The sequence below is a fragment of the Aulonocara stuartgranti genome (genome assembly GCF_965226115.1).
Source record: "Aulonocara stuartgranti genome assembly, chromosome: 3".
In the NCBI taxonomy this organism is placed as follows: domain Eukaryota; kingdom Metazoa; phylum Chordata; class Actinopteri; order Cichliformes; family Cichlidae; genus Aulonocara; species Aulonocara stuartgranti.
In genome coordinates this window covers 79,826,409-79,847,316 of record NC_138941.1, presented here as the reverse complement: position 1 = coordinate 79,847,316, position 20,908 = coordinate 79,826,409, and the positions used below count along the sequence as shown (strand labels likewise).

The 20,908-nt window shown below is 46.6% G+C and overlaps 1 protein-coding gene across 8 annotated transcripts in view; it reads right to left on the bottom strand.

Moving 5' to 3' along the window:
• Positions 1–20,908, bottom strand: part of LOC309702922 (disks large homolog 4-like) — a 53,523-nt gene that overhangs the window by 24,172 nt on the left and 8,443 nt on the right. For 4 of the 8 annotated variants that reach the window (XM_082527566.1, XM_082527568.1, XM_082527567.1 and 1 more), the window contains 3 exons: positions 19,981–20,100; positions 15,798–15,868; positions 6,582–6,707 (listed from right to left, as the gene is read on the bottom strand). In XM_082527566.1, coding sequence (XP_082383692.1) covers positions 6,582–6,707; positions 15,798–15,868; positions 19,981–20,100 — 317 coding nt within the window. Of the gene's footprint in view, positions 1–4,741; positions 5,067–6,581; positions 6,708–15,265; positions 15,417–15,797; positions 15,869–19,980; positions 20,101–20,908 lie in introns of those variants that run through there. The other 4 variants (XM_082527570.1, XM_082527573.1, XM_082527571.1 and 1 more) reach the window with 4 other exon arrangements.

Below are 20,908 nucleotides of genomic sequence, written 5' to 3'. Positions count from 1 at the left end.
AGAGAGAGGGCGAGATAGGCAGGCTGACAGCAGGAGAGAGAGAGATAGAGAGGGCGAGAGAGAGAGAGAGCGGGCGAGAGAGGCAGATTGACAGCAGGAGAGAGAGAGAGGGAGAGGGCGAGAGAGGCAGGAAGACACAGAGTGCAGCAGACAGAGCAGGAGCATGGTCCACGGTTGGTCCACGGTTGTTCCACGGTTGGTCTACGATTGGTCTACGATTGGTCTACGATTGGTCTACGGTTGGTCCACGGTTGGTCTACGGTTGGTCCACACACTTTACCACATGAGAATTTTCACATTAAAACGAGTCCCAAACATAACGAGTTCTTAGAAACCCAGACGTGAGAGTCACACATGTGACCAGCTCTTAGTAAAAGTCTTAGATGAAAAGTCATTAGAAACACTCCTTCAGCACTGAGTCCTTCAGCCTGGCCCAGACCCCCCACAGCCAGTCTGAACCATCCCTGTGACCGGCCTCCACACAGTCCTCAGGGCCACTCACCATCTCTGTACAGAGAGCAGAGCCCTCTGCTGGCCAGGTGAATAAGTCCTTCACCTCCATCCTGTTTCTTGGGTAAAAACAGAAGATTCTGTGGGACCCAGTGAAGAAGGTCCAAAAAAGTCTACGATTACTGACTGAAGTTTGGCAAATAAAGGTCGACAGGAGGGTCCACGGGAGACAGACGATGCCACAGCACAGATGCAGCAAGATTATTCATGAATGACAGCTCAGGTAAGATCCATTTCTGTTTCAGTCTGGCTTCTACCGTTTCCAAAACATGACTCCCTAATAAAGCACCATCCTTGTTTCCAGGTGAGTCCACAGTAACACAGTCCTCTGCAGTCCTCTCCCCACCATCACAGCCTCACCATAAACCTGACCCAGTTTATTCTGGCCGAGGAGGTTTCTCCAAATGTTTCATACTGTGTTTCAGAAACGTTTCATCACTTGGTTTAGTTACAACAGCATCATCTGCATACGCTGAGAGTCTGAGACCAGAACGTTCAAACCAGACCTGAGTTTAGGAGGAGGGGCTCCCAGAGCTCAGTAATAACCACGTATATGATGCTGAATTGTTCCATCTCGTGTGGCATCTCTTTGATTTGTGATTCTGGGCTATTAAATAAAACTGAGCTGACATTTGTGGGACCACAACAGAGAGGAGAAAGCCCGAACCCTCTCTGCTTTCTAAGGAGCACAAACAACCCAAACCAGCGATCATTTCAAGCTCTCAGCGTCTCCATACAGGAGATCCTGGAGTCCTGTTTAAGCCTGTAATCTGAGAAAAGTGCAGTAATAAAATGTCACTGGCACACTTAAAAACTCTGAGAGTGATCAGAAAGCTGGACTGGAGTTTTTGGACTTTTATAAAACCTCCTTCACCTGGCAGCTCACACCAGAACCACCACCAGGCTGAACTTCAGAGCTGAGAGCACTCCCTCCAGAACCTCCAACAAACCCTCAATGCCACACCACACCACACACCAGAAAACACACCACAAACTATAAACAGAGAGAGGGTGAGAGAGGTAGACTGACAGAGAGGTTTAATCTGTGTGAATCAACTAAATCTCTTCCTCGTTACCCCTGACAGCGCTCTCTCTCTCTTACTGTGAGTCTATGTCTCTCGGCCTCACAGTGACTGTGCTGCTCTCAGAGTTTAGGACCATCTGAGGTTCTCACATCCATCACAGCTCTGTGAGTGAGCAGCTGTGCAGAGTCCTCACAAGCTGAGCTGTTACTGATCTGGTATACACGCTGAAGATGAGGAGCCCTTCATCTTCATCACCATCACATCCTTCAGACCTGCTTCGTTTCCTGAATGAATGAAGCTGAGCTGAGGAACGCTGAAGGTCAGGATCCATCAGAGACATTAAACCTGCTGCAGGTTTGGAGACCCAGCTGATCCAGTCCAGGTAACCAGTAATGACTCCATGAACTTCTTAATGCAGTTTACTCAAAATCATCCCACAGATGTAATATTATCTACAGCTACTCTTAGTACCATTGATGTTAAGTTAGACTCTTTTTCTCCAATTGATCTTTCTGAGTTAACTTCAATAATTACTACGTTGGCTACCATAGCAGTATAGCACTGCAACATGGCATTTGGGTTTTCTAACTAAAATAGGAAAAAATAGGAACATAAATAGTGCCATCATTGCCAGACCTGGCCCACATGTGGTTGACATACACTCTGCCATAACACCGGTCAGTCAGAAGTGCCAGCTTGATGCCGGATCCAGGGAAGACCTGTTTTCTATGAGCCTGGGCCACATACACCAAACCACAATCAAACCAGATATGGCATGCCATCACATAAACACTACAATCTATGCCAGGACTGACCCATATCTGGATGACATACATCTTACCATGCCAGCAGTGCCGGCTTGATACCAGATCCAGGCCAGACCTGCTTGCCATTTGCCTCCAAACCATCAACGTGTCTTTTAGACCCCATTCCTACAAAACTGCTCAAAGAAGTCCTGCCATTAATTAATTCTTCCATCTTAAATATGATCAACCTATCTCTAATAATCAGCTATGTACCACAGCCCTTCAAGCTGGCTGTAGTTAAACCTTTACTCAAAAAGCATCTCTAGACCCAGCAGTCTTAGCTAATTATAGGCCAATCTCCAACCTTCCTTTATATCAAACATCCTTGAAAGAGTAGTTGTCAAACAGCTAACAGATCATCTGCAGAGGTTTATTTGAAGAGTTTCAGTCAGGTTTCAGAGCTCATCACAGCACAGAAACAGCTTTAGTGAAGGTTACAAATGATCTTCTTATGGCCTCTGACAGTGGACTCATCTCTGTGCTTGTCCTGCTAGACCTTAGTGCAGCGTTCGATACTGTTGACCATAATATCCTATTAGAGCGATTAGAACATGCTGTAGGTATTACAGGTACTGTGCTGCAGTGGTTTGTATCATATCTATCTAATAGACTCCAATTTGTGCATGTAAATCAGGGGTCCCCAATCCCAATCCACGAGGGTAGGTGTCCCTGCAAGTTTTAGATGTGTCCTTGATCCATCACAGCTGATTTAAATAGATAAATTACCTTCTCAACCTGTCTTGAAGTTCTCCAGAGGCCTGGTAATGAACCAATCATGTGATTCAGGTGTGTTGACCCAGGGTGAGCCCTCGTGGACTGAGATTGGGGACCCCTGATGTAAATGGAGAGTCCTCTTCACACACTGAGGTTAATTATGGAGTTCCACAGGGTTCAGTGCTAGGACCAATTCTGTTTACATTATACATGCTTCCCTTAGGCAGCATCATTAGAAGACATAGCATACATTTACACTGCTATGCAGATGACACCCAGCTCTATCTGTCCATGAAGCCAGATAACACACACCAATGAGTTAAACTGCAGGAATGTCTTAAAGACATAAAGACCTGGATGGCCGCTAACTTTCTGTTTCTTATTATGCATTGCATGCACAATCAGAGAGAGCATATTTCTCCTGTTTTGGCTTCCCTTCATTGGCTTCCTGTTAAATCCAGGATTCAAAATCCTGCTCCTCACATACAAGGTCTTAAATAATCAGGCCCCATCTTATCTTAATGACCTTGTAGTACCATATCACCCTATTAGAGCACTTTGCTCTCGCTCTGCAGGCCTACTTGTTGTTCCTAGAGTATTTAAAAGTAGAATGGGAGGCAGAGCCTTCAGTTTTCAGGCCCCTCTTCTGTGGAACCAGCTTCCAGTTTGGATTCAGGAGACAGACACTATCTCTACTTTCAAGATTAGGCTTCAAACTTTCCTTTTTGCTAAAGCATATAGTTAGGGCTGGACCAGGTGACCCTGAATCCTCCCTTAGTTATGCTGCAATAGATGTAGGCTGCCGGGGGATTCCCATGATGCATTGAGTTTTTCCTTTCCAGTCACCTTTCTCACTCACTATGTGTTAACAGACCTCTCTGCATTGATGGATTTTTTTCAGTTTCTTGATCTTTGTTTCTCAAAGGTTAAAATACAAATATTGATGAATTGAATTTTGTAGTTACGAGAATCTGCAGTCACTATGGGAACAGCAGGAGGAGAAACATCCACCGAGTTAGAGGCCTGAGCTTCACACACAGACCAGCAGGTTGTGATGCCATACAGCCTGTGGTCATGTGATCACACTTCAATGAGCTGTATTTAAACATTATAGTGATGAAACCAGGACAGCAGGCAAACACCACCGGGACATCCTCTTCATTAAGCTTTACACACACACACACACACACACACACACACACACATTTAACACCCCGTTTAACTACAGATCTGATGACGATGGTAAATGGAGTTCACACATGCATGCAGCATGCAGCGGTTCCCACAGCTGGAGGCAGATGCACTCGGTCCCTCAAACGCATCGCGTTGCGTTCACAGTGCCGGTCAGCAGAGGTAAGGACTTCAGGCCTCTGGGGCTTGATGATGCCGATGATGATGACAGCTGGATCGGTGTGAACCGTCGCCGTGATATTCATCGGTACTTACACATGTCATTTAAACAGGATCCAGCTGTGGTGATGTCACTGTGTCTGACATCTGGATGGATCCATGAACCTGAAACCTGCCCACAGCTACACATTTTACCCTCCACCTCACACAGACGGCCATTACACTCACTCAAACTTCACCTCGGTTACCACACGATTGGCCTGGCCGGAGGCCCCGCCCCCTGGCCTGTGGAGCCAATGGCGTGCTAATGAGGGCTATAAAATGAAGGTGTCCTACCATCATCCTCTGCCTGTGCCTCTTGGCTTTCCGTACGTTGTTGATGAATCGTCGTCCCATCTTCTTGGCGTACCACACGGACACGAACATCACTTCCTGTCTCTCTCCTCAGCAAGCGGTTACATAAAGAGCGGCGGCGTAGAGACGGATGAATAATTAACCAAGAAGAAGGAGAGAGGAGGAAGGTCGCGCTCAGCACAAACCCGCTAACCCTGCGAGGCGTCGGATCCCGTTAACGGAGCGCAGAGACATGGCCGACAGCTCACAGAGAGCGAGCGAGCATCCTGCTCCTGATGGAGAGAAATGAGACGGAGGGACGAGCGAGGAAAACTGAAGAGAGAGAGAGGCTGTTCATCACTCCTCCGCTCTCTCTCTCTCCTCGCTCGACCCTCCTCATGCTTCACTGCACACCTCTCTCCCTCTCTCTCTGTGTCTGTGTCTCTCTACCACCACCGCCCCTCGCTCTCTGAAGGAATCCCCTCCCCTCTGTGATGTCACCATCGCCAAGAGAGAGAGAGAGAGAGATAAAAGATGAAGACGAAGAGGAGGAGGGGGGCATAGAGAAATTTGGGGGGGTAATTCAGCAAACACACACACATACTCAGGCTAATGCTGTTGCCATGGCAACACCACCCCCACATCCCCTTCTTCTCATCTCTCCCTTTTCTGCCATTCTTGCCGTTGCCATGGTGACGAGCGACAGAGAGAGAGAGAGAGAGGCAGAGCATCAGATTCAGAGTGGGCACGAGCGGCCCACACTGTGTGTGTGTGTCAGTAATTAAGCAAGGAGAGGTCCCTGTGGCTGTGGGCCTGACCCCCACCACCTCACTCTCTCTCTCTGTGAATATTAATGATGGGGTAAATGAGGGACGGGGGACTGGGGCTGACCTCACCTGCTGCCTGTGACATCACAGCGACCCCAGTGCACAGATCTGACCTGGGAACAGCTCTTTGGAAGTGTTTCAACAGCGGAGCTCTGATCAGAGACCTGAGGATGTGACAGGACCTCCCACAGACCTCCTCACTTCTCCACAGAGCTCCTTGAGAGCCCTCCAACCTTTTGGAGCCTCCCTGTGGTGAGCCCCTGCACTCTTTTTTTGAGCTTCCAAGGACCTTTAAGTTCAGACCCTCAAAACCTGATAAAACCGCTTAAACCCTGTTAAGCATCATCCAGCACGTCCTCTGACACACAACGGTCCTCCTAAACACCTGGAATCTCTCATCAGTGATCCCAGGGCCCTAAAACCTTCAGATCAAACCCCAGACATCACTGGAACATGTTCAGAGACCTGAGGACACATGAAACACCTCAGAGCCCCCACAGAGACCCTCACCTGCCCCTAACAAGCTCCTCCAGGACCTAAAACCTGGACAAGGACCTCTGAGCACAGTCACCCTGACCCCCTCCAGCCTCCTCAAGGACCTTTCCAGGGATTCTGACCGTGTGACATCAGGATGAGTCAGCTCCACACCCTGTGACCCCGTCACTCTGCTGCTGATGGTGTTCTATTATTACACTTGTACCGAGCTACATCACAGCACCACACACCACACGCCTGCTCAGTCACAGCTGCAGGCGGGCTGATGCTGCCCCCTGTTGGTCAGATGAAGAACTGCATCCACACTGACACAAAACCAGAAACAATGAATTAAATATTCATTTACATGAGTTATCATTTGTGTCATATTTGTACATCTGGAATTATTTGTGCAGACCAATTTATTTTAGCTTGTCAGAAAAAACCTGACCAATGAAAAAACTGACACAACTGATACTAGATGGTTAAAACACACTAGACTCAGTGTGCATATGAGTGTGTGTGTGTGTGTGTGCACGTACTGTGATTGCAGCGGGGTGTGTGTATCCGTCCAGGTGTGTGTGGCTCAGCTCAACGCTGCGTCCTTGGGTCATGTGACCGGGGCTGGGATCAACAGGTGGAGTCTCATCGTCTTGGTAACGGTACTTCTGCAGTGAAACATATCGGGGTTAGCATTAGCTGTTAGCATGAGGACCCTGTCCCCACAGCTGAGACACCTCCACTGTCCCTGTTCCTGGACCTCCTCGGGGAGCTCCGACACATCACCAGGACTCCCTGCAGTCCATCTGAGGAACAGGGAGGAACTCCAAACTCCAGGCGAACTCCTGAAACCTCCTCTAACCCTGTTTCTATCTGCTCAGGCCGCCTCGCAAAAACTTGGAGGCCCTCTGGAACCTCCTCAACAACCCCTGAAAGCCCACAGGGCTCCATCAGCCTCCACACGGAGCTCTGTGGGTTTCTGTGGATCATCCAGACCCCCTGAGGAGCTCTGACACCGTCCTCATAATCCTGTTAAACAGGTTTACCAATGCATCGATCACACAGGTTGTCTGTCATAGATCATTATATTTGTGTTTATTACCTCTTTATTACCATGATGTCACCATCGATGAGGGGTTACATCAATGACTCATCCTCACATCAAATATCTATAATCCACAAAATAGCAATAACATTAATTATTCATGTCTAACCTCCTCCAGATCACAGATCAGAGTCTGGCATGGGAGGTCAGGGAAGAAGGAAAGGAAGGAAGGGAAGGAAGGGAGGAGTTTAAGGAGCGAAGGGAAGCATTCGGCAGAGAGCGAGGAAACGAGGTAGCTGTTGGGAAAGTAGAGAATGAGAGGCAAAGATGATGCGGTTGCCATAGTAACAAGAAGACCCTTGAGAGCTTCCGTTGCCTGGCAGCTGACATCACCAAACAGAGGGGGAGGAGCCATGTTCGATTCATAAAGATGGAGACAGACACACGGAGCGGCGGCGCAGCATTTGTAACCTGCTCTTACCCATCAGCCTCGGCGGCGCCATGCTCACCTGTCTGTGTGTCTGTGGGTTTAACATCTCTGATCCTCACTGTGTGAAGTGTGTGTGAAGCTCAAAGGACTCTAATTAAAGGCAGGAAGTGGTGACCCCTGACCTCAGGCGAGCTGACACGATGATGTGAGCGGCGGTGATTTAACGTCTGGTTAAAGCGCTGACGAGCTGCTGTGTTTACACACCTGTGTGTGACAGGTGACCCACGGGCCTGCAGGAGGCGCCACAACACACACACAGATAAAGACTCAAAGCCAGATGGAATCCTTCAGACCGTCTACTCACAACTAAACAGGAAACAAACTGCATGCACGTCATGTGACCACATTCACACCTGAAAATCACCAGACGGGTACGAATAAAAGCTGCAGATCCTGATGGTACAGACACACCTGGGTGACACTTTATAAGTGAAGGTGTAACTCCTGGACAGGTAAATGGAAGTGTAAGTACAGCGTGAGCAGTTAGATTAGATTAGATGAAACTTTATTAATCCCTCGGGTGGGTTCCTCCGGGAAATTCAGTTTCCAGTAGCAAAGCACCGAAAGAAGTTGCATGTTACAGATACATTAAGGGCAATGAGAGTAAGGATATAAGCATAAATACACCATATATACACATATATAGATACAGAATATACAATATGGATAAATAGGATTGCTCATTTGAGTGAGTATATTGCACAGTGATTATTGCACAGTCAAATATAAGAAAAAAGACAAAACAAAAAACAAATATTGCAAATATTGCACCGTGTAGAAAAGCACCTACAGCTCAGTTGTTCCCCCCTCCTTTGTCCTCCTGTTTCCCCTCCCTCTCCCCTCCAGAGAGGAGTTAAACAGTCTGATGGCGTGTGGGACAAAGGAGTTTTTAAGTCTGTTAGTTCTTGTCTTGGGGAGAAGCAACCTGTCACTGAACAGACTCTTCTGATTGTTTATGGCCGTGTGCAGAGGATGCCCAGCATTGTTCATAATGTCCAGCAGTTTCTTTAATGTCCTTTTCTCTGCCACTGTCACCAGAGTGTCCAGCTTCATGCCGACCACAGAGCTAGCCCTCCTGATCAGTTTCTCCAGCCTGGATGAGTCCCTCTTTGCTGTGCTGCTCCCCCAGCACACCACAGCATAGAAAAGTACTCCAGCAACCACCGACTGGTAAAACATCCTCGGGAGCTTCCTGCAGATGTTAAAAGACCTCAGCCTCCTGAGGAAGTACAGTCGGCTTTGGGCTTTTTTATACAGGTGCTCTGTGTTGCATGACCAGTCCAGTTTATTGTCCACCCACAGCCCGAGGTACTTGTACTTGTTGACCACCTCCACCTCCTCCCCCTCTATCTGAACCGGCAGTGGACCTTCTCTGGACCTCCCGAAGTCCACAACCAGTTCCTTAGTCTTTGAGGTGTTGAGTTGCAGGTGGTTTGTGTGACTCCATGCGACAAAGTTCCTCACCAGACTTCTGTACTCCTCTTCCTGATCATCCCAGATACACCCCATGATGGCTGTGTCGTCTGCAAACTTCTGAATGTGGCATAATTCAGAGTTGTAGCAGAAGTCAGAGGTGTACAGGGTGAAGAGAAGAGGGGACAGCACAGTTCCCTGTGGTGCTCCTGTGCTGCTGACCACTGTGTCAGACGTGATGTCCTTCAGCCTGACGTACTGTGGTCTGTCGGTGAGGTAGTCGGAGATCCAAGCCACCAGGCAGGGGTCCACCTCCATCCTGTTCAGTTTTTCTTGAAGCATACAGGGCCGGATGGTATTAAAGGCACTGGAAAAGTCAAGAAACAGGATCCTGACCGTGCCTATCCCCCATCCAGGTGTGAGTGGGCTCTGTGCAGGAGGTACAGGATGGCATCCTCCACTCCGACACCCGCCTTGTATGCAAACTGTAGTGGGTCCTGGGCATGTTGTACCTGTGGTCGGAGGAGGTTGAGGAAGAGCCGCTCTAGAGTCTTCATACGATGTGACGTCAGTGCCACCGGTCGGAAGTCATTCAGCTCATTGGGCCGGTTCCTTTTAGGGACCGGGACGATGCAGGATGTCTTCCATAGGGCGGGCACTCTCCCCAGTCGCAGACTGAGGTTGAAGACTCGTTGTAGCGGCTCCCCAAGTTCAGCAGCACACGCCTTTAGCATCCTAGGACACACCTTGTCTGGGCCTGCTGCCTTTCTGGGGCGAAGCTTCCTCAGTTGTCTCCTGACCTGATCCACTGTGACACTGGCAGATGATTGGAAGGGGGGGAGGCTGTCGTGCTGTTTAGAGAGGGGTTGGAGAAGGAGGAGGGGGGGGGGTGTCATAGTGTCAGGGAGGGGGGGAAGCGAGGTAGGTAGGGTGGGGAGAGGGCTCTGTAGTGAAGGTGAGGGTGAGGGTGGGGGGGTTGTGGGCTGGTCAAACCTGTTGAAGAAGTTGTTGAGTTCGTTTGCCTTCTCCACAGTCCCCCCCACTGTGCTTTTCTTGGTGTTGTGGCCTGTGATGGTTTTCACACCATTCCAGACCTCCCTCATATTGTTCCTCTCCAACTTCTGCTCCACCTTCCTCCTGTAGGTGTCCTTTGCTTCCCTCAGGCAGCGTTTCACCTCCTGCTGTGCTGCTTTCATCTCCTCCTTCACTTTGCTCCTGAAAGCCTTCTTCTTCATGTTGAGGACAGTTTGTGATGTGGTTGTAATTGTGCTGACATTTCCCCGTCCCGTATGATGGGGTGGATTGATCTCGACTTTTTATGTCTTCATTTAATATTCAGTCGTTAATGTGCTCGAAACATGCTCTATTATTCTTAAATGAACACAGATAAAGACGTCTCTGTCTTTGTAACAAGAACAAAACTACTGTCATAATTTGCAGACACATGTGAGCTCATGATGACGGTGGAAACTTTTTATTTTCCTTTCACCGTTACTGTGCTTTAAATCTGTAAAGGGAGGGAATGAAAATAACATATTTCATGTGCATGAACATAGTGAGTATAAGATACAGATATAAAACACAGGGATGTGAAAAGGCTCTGTAATAAACTACAGCGTACTCGTGATATAAGACGGGGAAATATGATCTGTTTCCTGTAAACATTTGTTTTACAGTCCCTACATTTACTTGTTTTCCTGTAGAAAGCAGACAGTATGTGTAGGTAAATACGATTCATTTCTAATCAAACAGACTGAAACTGTTTGCTAACAGGGGACTTACGCCCTTAGTCGTGTTATAGAGTAGAGCCAACAGCTGCACCTGCTGGACTACATCAAGGCTGTAACAGAAGAACCAGTGGTGAGCTCCAGCTCCAGTAAAACCAGTGAAAAGCACTTTATTTTGATGCCGCTCAGAGCTCTGCAGCTGTGTGGTCTCCAGTGAAAACTACCTGACAGGATGAAACCTTTGCAGTGATCACTGTTTCTAAAAACAAACGGACCTGAGCCATCGTCAGTCCTTCAGAGGCAGAAGAGAACCTCATTAAACCACTGAGATGGAGACAAAAACAGCCGCTCAAGCCTCGAGGATAATGTGTTTGTTAAACCGTGTTTCCCTGTGTTATGGGCATCGTTTTCAGCTCGCCACAATAAAGGTTCATCTTCAGTTTAATACCTCCATCATCCTGAAAGCCTGTATTTCCACGTCACAATGACATCACGAGGTCATGTGTCAGCAGCATGTTCCAGTAGTACCCAATCCAGGGCTCTAGACTAACTTGTTGCCATGGTTGCACTGGTGCGCCTAACTTTTTTTATTAGGTGCACCAGCACCACAGTTAGGCGCACCCAAATGTTTCAACCGCGGTGCCCAACACTTTACACGTTCACTTTCTAAACATGACCGTCCATACAGACAACATTGATTTGTAAATGATTACCTATCAGTCTTGTCAACACAAAGTTCTTTATTTGGAGCTCATTTCTACAAAAAACACAAGTTACCGTATTTTTTGGATTTTAAGGCGCATTAAGCGAGACAAATAGATAAGTCAGACTTTACTTGAAATCCGCTTCATAAGCATGTCTCTTATCAGGAGCCATTTTGGGCTCCTTGTACACACAATACAGTAATATTGCGTTGACGCACAGTACGTATCACTCCGCGAGGCTCCAGACCACGGTAGCCGTAATGCTCCGACAATCTATGCAGCCGTGCAGCTTCATAGGTTACCAAAGTCGTACTAAAACATTTGTGATAGATTTTTGAGCGCCATGTACTACATGAAATCAGCTCGAGCTCAGTAAACACAACCAGAACTCATACATAAGGCGCACTTTTGAGAAAATTAAAGGATTTTAGGTGCGCCTTATAGTCCAAAAAATACGGTACTGATGAAGTTCTTGTGCTTAAACTGCTTCACTGAGCTGAAATTTAAACTTAAAACATCTCAAGATATGTTAAATAAAAACAAAATCTGAGTTAAAAAAAGTCTCGGAGGCTTCAAACTGAACATCTGAACATCTTACTTGTGCATGGGAACCTGAGAGGTCCCGCCCCTGACTATGTCTGATTGGTTTAGATCACGATATCGACGAAATGTGTATCTATTGTTGACCACACAGAGACTTTCAGAGTTGCAGAGACTCTTTTTTGGGGTTTTTTGCTCAAACGGCTGGTCGATTTTTTTTAGTCGCACCTTTGAGAAATTAGGTCTCATTTGCGACCAAATGGGTTGCACTCTAGAGCCATGACATACTATGACAGTCAATTCTTTCCATTACAATCGAGTACCACCTGCAGTGGTATGCAATCTGTTGATGTCACATTTCCAGATCACCTCAGGTCACTTTGGAACCCCGGCATAGCGGGCACTAAAAACGTACCTGGTACCAGGAGCTACCACTAATGGAAAACCCTGAAAACCATGGCGAACTTCCAGAGTAGGTGCTAATGAAAAAGAGTCTTTATGGTCTCAAAGACTGGAACCAGTTCAGCTCATGCAAACATACACGTGTAGAAGAACCAGCAAAGCATTTAACTCTTTAACGTGCTGCAGGAATCAGTCCGGTCTGAGCCAGTTCTCACATGATGTCACTGGACTGGATTGGTCCATTCAAACAAACTGCTGCCCAATCAGGAGCGAGCACAGCAGAAGAGTCTGTTTGAATACACAAGACCTCAGTGTGTGTGTGTGGGTCCATTAGCAGCACTGATGCAGCTAAAGATAGACGAAGCTATTTCTGATCCAACACATCCATCTCTGTGAGCAGGAAATAGAAGAATATTCCAGCAGTGATGGAGGAGAGGAAACAGGAAGTATCAGAGAACACAGAGGGATGAATGTGCCTTTAAAATGATTAATACTCTTTAATAGGATGCCAACATTATAAACCAACAACGACTGTCAGGAGTTACTACAGAGGACGAACACAAAGAACAGAGTGAGAAAGCAAACATCAGCCCAGACGCTACATTCCTCTTCATGGCCTCCTACAGGCCTCCATCCTTAAGCACATTTTGCTCCATCTGTTGCTCCAACAACACGAACGTTACTCACACTGGCTTCTCACGTTGATGAAACACAGTTTGTGCTGCATGTTTGGGCGGACTCCCTCACAGATCTGTGTTACCAGGATCATAAACCAGTCCACGTTGCTGGTTGTTCAGGCCCACGGTCAGAAACACGTGTTCATGTGTGACATGGTTTCCTCTCCGAGCTGCAGTCAAACATCGACGCTTTCTGTCACTCACAGAGTGTTTTAGGCTTGAACCCAGTGACCAGCACCGGCCTGGATGTGTCTGTAAGGACGACACCACAGCACCGCCCCAGTGTTTCCTGTTACAGCCGGTATCCTGTTGCTGGGATAAAGCCTCTGTAACACATCCCAGGAGCCAACAAGATAGTCAAATCAAGTGTTTTATGTATCAGTGTGAACGGCTGTGTTCAGAACAGGTGAGTTTCCCCACAGGTTAGTCTGGACAGCATTTGTAATGCATGAAAATATCACAGAGCTGGTGTGTGAAGAGCTGTTAGTCATAAAACTCACTGAGCTCTGTGTCACTCTGTGTCACTCTGTGTCACTCTGTCACTGACATCATTTCACACTTCTGTGATGAACAAAGTAAATGATAATTACACTGTGGTACACTACAGAGTAACGACATGACTGACATGCACTGTAACACGACATGTCTCAGACATGAACCTCCAATCACAGCTCTGATCCACACAGACTGAGACAAGTGTTCTCTGTGTTTCCACCAGCTCATTCACATCTCTTCATATTTATATGTGTCCACTAACGGTCTTCCTTCCTCCACCTGACAGCATCCTCTCCACCATGGAGCAGCTCAGGATCAGAAAATTTAAAAACATCCCACAGCTTTGTTGCATTCCTGCTCTTTCTCCTCCAACTGCTGCTGTTTGAGCTGAAATGCTCCTGACTGCTCCTGGGCCATCAGTCACACCTGCACGCCTGTCACACCTGCACATCTGTCACACCTGCACGCCTGTCACACCTGCACGTGTCACACCTGCACGTCTGTCACACCTGCACATCTGTCACACCTGCACACGTGTCACACCTGCACGTGTCACACCTGCACGTGTCACACCTGCACGTCTGTCACACCTGCACGTGTCACACCTGCACATCTGTCACACCTGCACGTGTCACACCTGCACGTGTCACACCTGCACGTCTGTCACACCTGCACATCTGTCACACCTGCACATCTGTCACACCTGCACGCCTGTCAAGCCTGCACGTCTGTCACGCATGTCACACCTGCACATCTGTCACACCTGCACATCTGTCACGCCTGCACATCTGTCACACCTGCACATCTGTCAAGCCTGCACATCTGTCACGCCTGCACATCTGTCACACCTGCACGTGTCACACCTGCACATCTGTCACACCTGCACGTCTGTCACGCATGTCACACCTGCACATCTGTCACACCTGCACATCTGTCACACCTGCACATCTGTCACACCTGCACACCCTTGGTGAATCATTGCTGTACGACCGATCACATGATCTCCTGCTGGGGAGGTTGGATGATGCCTCTAAGATTATTAGGACCCTCCACAGACGTGACCTCGTCGTCACAGTCGTACCCACACGTGTGGTTACTGCACACCTCTGAGACCAAGTTTCCACGCTAATGATGCCACTCAGGTTCATCCTGTGATACAACAGGTGATCACCCTGAACCGTCCCGTGGCGTCAACAGTGTCTCTAACACTCGGTACTTTCCTTCAGTTTCCTGTGACGAGCGCGCCGCCGAGCGCCACAGGTCAGGGTGACAGTGCAGTTTAACACACGACCTGTTGCAGCCCGCCACCACGTCCTGAACCCAGCTTCAGTTTGGAGGGAAACATGACCGTCTCCGTGACAACAAGCACATGTGAGCCTCGACATGTGACGCGCCGATTCCACATGTGCTCAGCATCCAGCGCACGGCCCTCCTGCTCACAGCTGGCTGCGGCTAGCATCAGCTAACATACGTGCTAATGTGGCTATGCTAACACACACACACACACACACACACACACACACACACACACACACACGGGCAGAAAGAGCGAGAGAGCGAGAGACAGTGGTGTTGAATGAAAACATGAAATCTGAACACACACAAACACACACACACAAAACACTGGCTTTGATGCTTCATGAGGACACACACGAGGACATGTATGTGTGTCCTCATAAACCGTGTGTGTGTGTGTGTGTTGTGGCGGATGCGTGCGGGCGGTCTGCTCTTACCTTGGTGGTGACAATGCAGAGGCAGTCCATATCCACACACACACACACACTCACACACACACATTTCCACACACACTCATACACTCATGCTCGCTCTCCCTCTCTCTCTCTCCTCGTTCTTCTGTCTATCCTCCCTCGCTCGCCCGCTCTCTCAGCTCCTCTATCCTCCGTCTGACAGCACTGAGCGAGAGAGAGAGAGAAGGGGGCGAGCGAGCAGTGCAGGAGAGAGCGAGAGATGAAGATGAGGAAGACTGGGGTGTGTGTGTGTGTGTGTGTGTGTGTGCGCACCTTGAGTCACTCGACAGAAGGAAGACATGAAGAGAGAGAGCGAGGGTGAGAGACACAGAGGAAGAGTGAGGGGAGGGGGTGGTGGGGGCTGGGCTCCTGTTGCCATGGTGTTATGCAGCTGTTGCCCCGGCAATGCTGCTGCAGCTGTTGCTAAGTAACAGCAACGGGTGTTTCTATGTGGATTATAAGTTTGTTTTGTTTTAGGTGTGTGAGTGTGTGTGTGTGTGTGTGTGTGTATTCGTACCTGTACAGGTGTGTGTGGTTGGTCCGTCGTCTGGTTCTCACACACCGTCAGCTCGTAAAACTCCTGGATGTCTGCGCGCGCAAACACACACACACACACACACACACACACACACACACACACACACACACACACACACGTCTGAGTGTGTCACGTGCAGTTCCTCTGGTGTCCAGCAGAGGCAGCAGTGAGTCAGTCCTCATGTTAAACATGTTTACAGCTGGATACACAGATGTTTCAGTCTCTGTGGATAATTTAAAGTTCGCATCATTAGGGGCGTGGCCTCTTTGACTGACAGGTGGATGTTGATAATAGTGACTGTAGCTGCTAGCTGTTCGCTAGCTTCACCTGAACTGAACCTCTGTACCGAGTTTGTGCTGTTGGAGCATTAATAACATGAAAAAGTTTAAATCTTTGACTTACGGAGCCAAAGTCATGTAAATGACAGAGAGGCGTCTGAATTTTGAGGAAAAAGATGGAAATGTTCAGATTTTAAAGTAAGACTATGAGAGAAAAAGACATGATGGACAAACAGGCTGTGATTGGCTCACAGGAACAACTAACCAGCAGCATTTCTTGGCTGTGATTGGACAGAATAGTATAAACAAACAAACAGAAGAAGAAAATGGGCCCATGATCAGCGCTCCCTGTGCAGCAGCGCCCCCTGGTGTGCCAGCCACACAGCGTATTCTGACACTCTAAAATCAGATTAAACCTGAATGCATCATCATGAACCCCCGCCTGTCCCACAGTTAAAGTTCTGCTCTGTTTCCATTAGTCTGGTCTGCTGGTTAGTGTTCAGGCTGAGTTAGTGCAACCTCATAGAGCCAATCAGATCGCTCAGAGACCCTGCAGGCTCGCATAAAGTGAAACAGTGCTTTAAAAACGGCTCTGCCATTAACCCATCACAGAAACATCATCGTCTGAACCTTCATCACAACTGCTGCATGAACACGTGAGCTCGCACCTGCAGCAGCCAATGGTGACTCAGTAAACCCCGACTGTCTCAGCCAATCACTGCACTATAAACAGCACAGACTCACAGTCTGATGGAAACAGCATCATAACTGTGATTTTAAATAATCACGTTAATTATGAAACAGGATTTCATGATAAAACAACTCAAATCACAATATTCTACAAAAATATTTAGAAAAGATCAGAAAAAATCTCCTTCAGATGACTGAGAACCATAAAAACTGTCACAATTATAATAAATAAATAAATAAAACTAGTGATACATTCAAAGAACATATTTCTGCGAAAACATCCCCAAAATATGAAATAAGCATCAGGAAAAATCTCATTAAAACGTTTTATTTTAACTAAAAATATGGATGAAGGAGTCAAATTTAAAGTGAATTATGAACTGTTTCTAAATGTTCTACAATTATTATAAATGATAAATATAATGAACACACACATCTGTGACTCGCTATAGGAGAACAAGCTCGTTATGTTGATGTTATGTTTCTAAGAATAAAATTACAGAAAACTGCAGAAAAATAATTATTTCTGAAAAATCCAAACGCCTGAAACACGCTCTGAAAGTTTTCTAAAGAGCTGAATAATTACATTTCATTGTGAGGAAACAAACGTTGAATATTCAGATTTAGTGAGAGAACAGCTCATTACAGTAATCTAAAGTAATAACTAAATAATAATCATTCTAAAAGAAGTTAAATATGTCTTAAATTATAAACTGTCAGGAAACAAGAGTATTAAAATGTTAAATTTTAGAAAAAGTATTTATAAATATGCAGAAAGAGTCCTGGTATGTTAAATACATACACAGTAACACAAACCTGATAGGCCGACACAGAAACAGGTGATTACAGGTGAAACTCTCTGATGTGTCTGTATCCTCACCTGTAACCAGCTGAGTCACCTGACGTGATCATGTGACCTCTCTGAGCGTCTGTAATGAGCTCAGCCGATCATCAGGATCACTTTACTTAGAGCTGACAAAGCCCCGCCCCCTCCTGCTCTGATCCTGAAGCAGCGCCACCATCAGGTCACACTGAGAGTCACACCTGTGACATCTGTGTGTGTGTGTGTGTTCCTGTCTAGCTATCTTTGTGAGGACCAAAATCTGCATTGTGAGGAGACACGCACAACGGTCCTCGCAGGTTTGAAGACATTTAAAGGCATTTTTCAGGCTCAAAACGTGGTTTTAGTGTCAAGGTTACAATTAGGTTACGGTTAGGTTTAGGGTCAGGCTTTTCACAGACAGGCAGTCACAAAGCGCTGTACACAAATATTAAAATAAACAATACAATCTGTCACAGTCTGGCGAGGGCAGACTGTAGGGGTTGACAAAAGGACCCAACATGCAGACTCCAAGGAACAGGAAGAAAACTTGAATGTTAACAAAAAGCGAGCCGTTTAATATGGCTGGTAGAAAAGGTACAAACAAAGGGCAAGGCAACCTGAAGCAAAATGAACACAAACCTAAACTGGGGAATCTAAACAGACAATAAGACACACCTAGACAAGGAACTTGGAAACATGGCGTGGACAACAGACGACCTGACAATCACACACTGGAAACAGAGGACTTAAATACACAGCAGGTGATTAGGGGGAGTGGGAACACACGGAGGAACAGCTGACTGACATGAGCCTAATGAAGGGACAAGGGAAGTGAAACTAAATACAATGAACAAAGAACACACGACTCCTTCAAAATAAAACAGGAAACATGAGACAGACATGATAATGCAAACTTGATAACATAAGACACGCAGCATGAAACACGAAGGGTGAGGGGAAACTTAAATACAGGGGAAGAAAACACAAGGAGTCTAATAACCAAATGAACTTAGATAACCTAATGAACTCAAACTTAAAGGGCTGGGTCAGAAGACCCAGGACCATGACAACAATCAACAGACATTATACACAATGTAAAAGATCAAATAATGTAAAGAATATAAAATACGTAGATCAACACAAGGCTTGTTTGAGCAGAAGAGTTTTTAACTGCTTTTTAAAAGAATCCACAGAGCAACTACAGTGTGTTGCTTATGAAATCCATGAAGTGCTGCAGAGAAAATTACATTTTATTTATGTAATCAACACATTTTGAAGAAGTATAACAAAAGCAAAGACACGCAGCTGAACTAAAGTGATCCAGCAAACAGAAACTGCTGTGAGCCACCCTCATATCTCCTTTGGGCTTTTGGAGCCTTGACCTGACTTAAAAAAAAATAATTGGAAAAAAGCTCGATGCTGCTAAAAAATAGATGTTTGCAAAATTCTGCCTAAGTATGTATTTTACCTGGTTACTGTGTGTGGCGGGCGTGGTCTGCAGCGCCGCTGCAGGGGAGGCGGCCGCACCTGAGCGGCACCCGCAATCAGGCCTTAACGTCTGTGCTCTCTATGCTGTTGTGTTGGTGTGTGTCGGGCTGTGCGCTGCAAAGCTACAGCCGGCTGTGTGCGTACAGCAACCGTGTGTGTAAAGTGGTCAATAAAGAGATGCTGAAAAGCGTGTTCATGCAAACATCGTCGGGTCTGTCGTGATATGTTTACAATAAGACTTATGGTCCTGAAGCTCTGCGCACAGTGAAGTCACTTTATCTCTACAGGACTGTAAGCTGCCGTCTGTGAGGCGTGAGCGTGTTTGCTTTAACACAGTTCAGAGCTGCTGACATAATGTGGATCAGAAGATCCATAACTGGCCTACCTGGGGCTGAAAGTCTCCATAAATGCAGGCGTTTCGGCGGCTACACCGGCTTCTGCGATGTGACGCTTATTTTGAGCGATGAAAAAAATAATAAGATATAATTGTATTTTTATATTTCAATATCACAATAATCTAACAATTTAGAACTACAAGTTAAAAAAGAACTGACATAAACAAATTACACTTCAGCTAAATACTTTAATTTATTTTCCCAAACCGCGCGGAGCTGCAGTGTAAGGACTAAAGAGCCGCATCCTGCTCCGGAGCCGCAGGCTGCCGACCCCTGGGCTAGGGAAACCATTATGTCAATGAAAGTCCTCACTAAGATAGCTGAACGAGAATGTGTGTGTATTACTCTGTGTTCCTGTGTGTGTGTGTGTGTGTGTGTGTGTGTGTTCCTGTGTTTGTGTGTTTGTGTGTGTGTTCCTGTGTGTGTGTGTGTTTGTGTGTGTGTGTGTGTTCCTGTGTGTTACTGTGACAGTGTGTGTGTGTTGTTACCCAGCAGGGCCTGGAACAGGTCACTCTGGAAGATGTTGAGCAGCTTCTCTGCTCGACCTTTGACCCCGTCGGCAGCTCCAGCCTGACAGGCCTCCATCACCTGCAGAGCGCGCTCAGTATCTGAGGAGACAGCACAGCACACGCTTTACTGGACTCTACTGGACTCTACTGTGGTCCAAACCCTGTTGTGAGTCATGTATATGGAACGCCAGGACTGCCATAATCAATTAATTAAATACACCATTAAATAATTAATTAAAATTGGAATTAATTAATTAAATAAATAGTTATGACACATGTAATTAATTATTTATGTATTTCACATTTTAATTAATTATTGACACATTTAATTAATTATTTAATGATATATTTATTTATTTCATTTTGGCAGTCCTGGCACCTGGCTTTCATCATGAAATAATTTTATCTGTCAGCCTCACCCATCAAACTCAGGGGGCGGGGTTAACGCTGATCGAGTCAAAACCATTGCTTTGGCCTGGTGGCCATTGTTTCTAGCACACAACAACCGGCATGTGGAAGCTAACAGAACTGAGCTTTGAAAAACCCTGTTTGTGTGTCACCAAATACCGTTTTAATATTTTTTAGCCGAGAATGTAGTGGTTTAATCTTCATGTGTCTGGTCGGTTTGTCAAGATACAGCCTCTTTGCAAAAGTGCTTCGATGATGTCGGAGATGTCTGCCCAGTCTCACGGCAAAGCGTGGGATAGACCCGCTCGCCTCGCAAGCAATCCCACCGACAAAGCGCAGGCCCGGGTACACAGCTGTAGTAACCCCCGCTGACTTCTTTTACTGAGGTTATATTTATCTGTGTTTTATTTCCTGATGTTCTTATGTGTCCTACGTGTTTCAGTCTGAATTATAACTAACATCAAAAACATGTTTAAGGAGGAGAGAGAGCAAATAAATC